The 5,292-nt window shown below is 46.8% G+C and overlaps 1 protein-coding gene across 1 annotated transcript; it reads right to left on the minus strand.

Moving 5' to 3' along the window:
• Window positions 1–1,397: 1,397 nt before the first annotated feature.
• Window positions 1,398–3,798, minus strand: LDHA (D-lactate dehydrogenase). Its single transcript, XM_005852462.1, has 9 exons — window positions 3,723–3,798; window positions 3,336–3,630; window positions 2,996–3,253; window positions 2,812–2,898; window positions 2,573–2,663; window positions 2,376–2,463; window positions 2,183–2,287; window positions 1,954–2,090; window positions 1,398–1,859 (listed from the first exon to the last, which is right to left on the minus strand). The coding sequence occupies exons 1-9, from the start codon at window positions 3,758–3,760 to the stop codon at window positions 1,804–1,806; spliced, it is 1,155 nt and encodes a 384-aa protein (XP_005852524.1). The 5' UTR covers window positions 3,761–3,798; the 3' UTR covers window positions 1,398–1,803.
• Between the last annotated feature and the right edge of the window lie 1,494 nt (window positions 3,799–5,292).

The raw sequence follows: 5,292 nt of genomic DNA on the forward strand, positions 1-5,292 counted from the left end.
TAGGAAGAAGAGCATAGGAACAAGCACTCGTCCCACAAAGGGTGCAAGACAGACACTTCTGACGAAAATGAAATCGATCTGCTTGAATATTCGCCTTTTACCGGCACTCACGTCGAGAACCAAACCAAAAATAAGTCTGTAAAGAGATGTTCGACTGCATCACATCCCTACAGGCTGTCTGGTGAGCGCTCCTCGAAACAGTATGTGATCTTTACGACATTTTCACTAGCTCATTCGTAATAAGAAGGGCATAGGAGCAACTTATTGGTCCCCAAAGAGTGCAAGAAAGACACTTCTGACGAAAACGAAATCGATGTGTTTGAATATTCGCTCTTTTCCGGCACACACTTCAAGTTCCAAACCTCCTTGACCACTGTGTAACGCGGTATCATTGTCCTAAAAATGTTACTTTGAAGCCTCTGCTCATGATCCCATTTGAAGAGGAAGCAGTAGGCACATCACGTTTGCTATGCACGTAGAAATGTAAGCACGTAGAAATGTACGCATTGTTCCGAGCGAAGGCGTTGAAGCAAAAGCTACCGGATACGAACCGAGAAAGAGCGAGGTTCTTCCGAAAGACGAAGAATGTTCGTGAAGAAAAGGAGGGAAAACGCACACTTGATGAATTTCATCAAAGAATACTCAAGAATATAATTATTAATAATTGGCTGCGTACTTATCTGGGCATTTTTGGGGGGCTGGTTGATAATCGACGTTTTGTTGGATCCTAGTCTTCTTCATATTCCTGTACTCAAAGCATACCAAGCAGCCACGGATTTCATGGCGGTAGGAAACTGGTGGGAGATGAATTAGATGGCGGTAGAAAAGTTGTAGGAGATATATACCATAAGCATTCTTCGTCCTTCATGATTGTATTGTTCTCCAAGTCTCTACGTGCAGGTTTGTAGGATCCGCCAATTCGTCACTCGGAGTATTCTTCGCAATCGAATTATTACGGTCCCATGGTGGTGGGGGGAGGGCGGGCGGGGAAGAAAAAGACCTCTTCTAAGGCGCCAATCGAAGAGCCAAAAGAAAGAGAGACGAACAGAAGAAAAGGAGAAGGAAATGCCAGGAGGGAAGGAGGAAAGAATCGAGGGGAAATACGCAACCTTGAAACAGATCACAAGGCAGAGAGCTCATGCCGCTCATGATAGATATTCTTGCCTCTCATTTATGCTGGAGTTACCTCACAGCATTAAAAGAAGAAATAGGCCAGACTTTCCATTCTTGCATCGGTCCGCTACAAGTCTTTGATTGCTCTATCAAACAGCTACAGCCAAAGTCTTGCATCGGTCCGCTACAAGTCTTCGATTGCTCTATCAAACAGCTACAGCCAAAGTCTTGCATCGGTCCGCTACAAGTCTTCGATTGCTCTATCAAACAGCTACATCCAAAGGCTTGCATCGGTCCGCTACAAGTCTTCGATTGCTCTATCAAACAGCTACATCCAAAGGCTTGATCAACCAGCCCTTCCTTCTGCACTGCTTTCTGATTGAAAACCATAAACCAAGCGTACAAAGCACTATTTCTGCAAAATAATCACCAATGCAACCTTGTCTATGCGACGAATGGTTCATGGAATATGCTCATCACTTCTTCCCATTTGCATCTGCATAACTAAGTTTTCTCCCATCGACAGGCTATAAGTGCGAAGCAGTGGTGCAGATATTTTCAACTGATTGAATTTACGGTTCCCCAATGCTTGCCTTTGTATTCGTGCGATGTGTTGCTAAACACGACCGTCAAACACCTTGCACGCTTTCGCCATCATGTCCGGCCCAACCAACGCTCACAACATGCTTATTATTTCACTATGATCTCTCGGGAATACTCATGGTCGGGGCACGGCAAGGAAAGACCTAGAGCAATTGCATAGAAGAGAAAGGTCAAAGTTCTGCTCGTCAACCACTTACGGTTCTTATTTGGTTGAGCGTACGTCGTCTAGTAACGTACCAGCGGTCGACACGAGGCCTTTTCCTTTGCCGGTGTAAGCCGTAGTCAGGACTTCATCGGGGAAGCTGTTACCGCTTCCTTGCAGCTTTTTGATCACAGTTCCCTTGTAGATGATAGCTGAGTCCGGCTTCATCCCACTGCATGCGTGTGATGCGGAAAGTAAGAGGTACCGAACGTCAAGTAAATGCCATGCCACAATGCCCGTTTTGCCACTAGAAATCGCGCGTACCCTTCAAAGTCAGAAACGCTGGCAATGGTAGAGGATGCAATAGCTGAGAGAGCCTCTTGTGTGTAGAAGCCTTTGTGCGGAGTAATTAGTACATTCGAAAGAGTCCTGTGCATTGAAAAAGGAGAGGTGTTGGCATGTGACAATCACTACGCCCTACAATATTTTCTACAGCAATAACAGGCTTTACTCTTACATGAGACGAGAGAGCTGGTCGTCCTTTACTATCTCCTCCGACAGATTTCGATAGAAAAAAGCCTCTTCGTCTTCGTACGTGTCGAGCCCTGAAAGGGATGCAAGAGGAATCATCACGGATGCTGCGTAACTCTTTCATCCTTCTGAGACTTGCCCTTGCCCTCAAATGACGTGCGAAATACCATAGAGGACACGTACCAACAGCGCGAATATGTTTTGTCTTGAGGGCTTCAATGACGGCTTTAGTGTCCACCAACCCACCGCGAGAAGTGTTGATGAGGATTACGCCCTGCACATCGTGAGCACGCGGGTGATCAATTGTGTCGAGACATGTCCACATTTTACATCGAATCCAACGCGTATGAAAGGTGCACGCATACATGTCTACCATTCCCAGTTATTCAGGACGCAATACAGCGGTCAGTGTACGTCCCTACCTTTTTCATCTTTTTGAGGTTGTTCCCCCCGATTATGCCCTGCGTGTCCGGAGTAAGGGGCATGTGGAGAGAAAGAACATCCGAGGCCTAGATTATATAAGATGCAGAGGGCCGTGATGGCCGTCATGAGAGGTGAAGCGGTTCAATGATGGACGAGACACAAAGACGCTCGTGCGCTCCTCACCCGAAGCACTTCATCCATGGACGTGTATTTAAAGCTGCCCCAGCCTGCGATGTTGTTGCCTTTCTTTTGCAAAGCGAGAAGTGCAGGGTTCTCCATCACGTCGTATCCCAGCACGTGACAACCAAGGCCAACCATGATGCGGGCAAAACTGTCGCCTATCCTTCCCGTACCAAGGATGCCAACTGTTTTCCCGGCAAGCGAGAAGCCGGGCGACATCCCCTCCAAGCAAAAATTTCCGTCCCGCACGCGGTTGTACACCTTCACGTGCATTGAAACGAACGTTAGTATCTCGATAAATGCGTAATTTGAAACGATGATTGAGATATGTGCCTTCACCGACCTTGTGTGTCTTGCGATTCAGGGTCAGCAATAGAGCCAAGGCATGTTCAGCTACAGATTGAGGTGAGTACGCCGGTACATGGAAAACGGACAGCCCACATTTGGCGACGTACTCGAGGTCTACATTGTTACAGCCTGCACTTCGCAACGCAATAAGGTCAACGCCTAGTTCTAAGAATTGGTCGACTACGGCAGAGTTCACCTCATCATTGACAAAGCAACATACTACTTGATGACCCGCTGCCAAGGAGGCAGTTTTCTCTTCTAAATGAGCGTCGAAATAAGTAAGGGTGTGCCTGACGCGGACAAGAATCATATAAAGATATTGGTAAGCGGGAAAGGCATAAAGTCGTGGGAAAGTAGCAGCACTACCATGCTCTTTACATACCGGTGTGCGGGAGCAAGAGCATTGTTTGCAGCTGTCATGAATTTCTTGTCGTAGTCTTTACTGGAAAAGAATGCCACTTTCATATTTGGCGCTGTATTTATCGTTGGGAGGACAGTGAGTGAGATGTGCGTGATAGTATTATCGGAAGGATTCGAGGGGGAACGATGTGAGGTTCTTTCTCACTTACGTGGAGAGCGCGGTAAGTCTCGTAGATAACCGGACGAGTATGAGTTTTCACACCTGTTGGTAGGATGTACATCACGCAAATTTATTGGCTTGGCGCCGAGTGTGAATGGGGACCATGCAGCGTCAAGCCTTGACGGCTGCCAAGAGATGGTTTTTACAGGCTCGCACATGCAAGAATCAAGAGCCAAGGGGTCGGAAATCTTGACAAGGACACAGTGAATCAGGAAAGCACTTGTTACACAATGATGACCGAATTATTACACCGGGTGTCGTGCCATGGAAAGTCTCTGTTGCAGGCGACGCATGCTAGGACTTTGTGAGCCGACTGTACTGTGATTGGCTATTTGGCAAAGAGTAGAAGTGTGCAGGAAGGAATCGAATCTACCCATCAACAACACAGCACGTCAGTGGGCCATAAAAGCTTGACTTTCCAGCACGTTCGTATACTTGATCACTCTACTCTCTGGGTCACATTGTTTAAACTTATGTTGGACGAGGAGGAAGACGACCCCATCCGCCACATCGCACACATGCCCCGGATAGGGGAGCTTACATGATCTTTAAAGGACAACTTCCGTGGGGATTTGAACCTTCAACAATCTCACCATCGTCAAACGGTACATGTCAGTCTGTAAAGAGAAGTCTGACTGCATTACATGCCTACAGGCTGACTGATGAGCGCTACTCAAAACAAGATCAGATGTCTACGACATTCTCACAAGGGTGAAGCATAGGAAGAAGAGCATAGGAACAAGCACTCGTCCCACAAAGGGTGCAAGACAGACACTTCTGACGAAAATGAAATCGATCTGCTTGAATATTCGCCTTTCACCGGCACTTACGTCGAGTACCAAACCACAAATAAGTCTGTAAAGAGATGTTCGACTGCATCACATCCCTACAGGCTGTCTGGTGAGCGCTCCTGGAAACAGTATGTGATGTTTACGACATTCTCATTGGGTTAATCATGGGAAGAAGAGAATAGGAACAACTTATTGGTCCCCAAAGAGGGCAAGAAAGACACTTCTGACGAAAACGAAATCGATGTGTTTGAATATTCGCTCTTTTCCGGCCTTCACTTCAAGTTCCAAACCTCCTTGACCACTGTGTAACGCGTTATCATTGTCCTAAAAATGTTACTTTGAAGCCTCTGCTCATGATCCCATTTGAAGAGGAAGGCATGTCACGTTTCATATGCACGAAGAGATGCACGCATTGGTCCGTGCGAAGGCGTTGACGCAAATGCTACTGGATCCGAACCGAGAAAGAGCGAAGTTCTTCTCTAAGATGCTGGGGTGCTTGCTTTCCTTTCTTGATCAGGCTCGGCGTCTTGTGTAATTTGACATGCCACGGGTACTTTATGAAAAATGCTATTACCTGTATA

This window comes from Nannochloropsis gaditana, assembly GCF_000240725.1.
Source record: "Nannochloropsis gaditana CCMP526 unplaced genomic scaffold scaffold1187, whole genome shotgun sequence".
NCBI classification, from domain to species: domain Eukaryota; class Eustigmatophyceae; order Eustigmatales; family Monodopsidaceae; genus Microchloropsis; species Microchloropsis gaditana.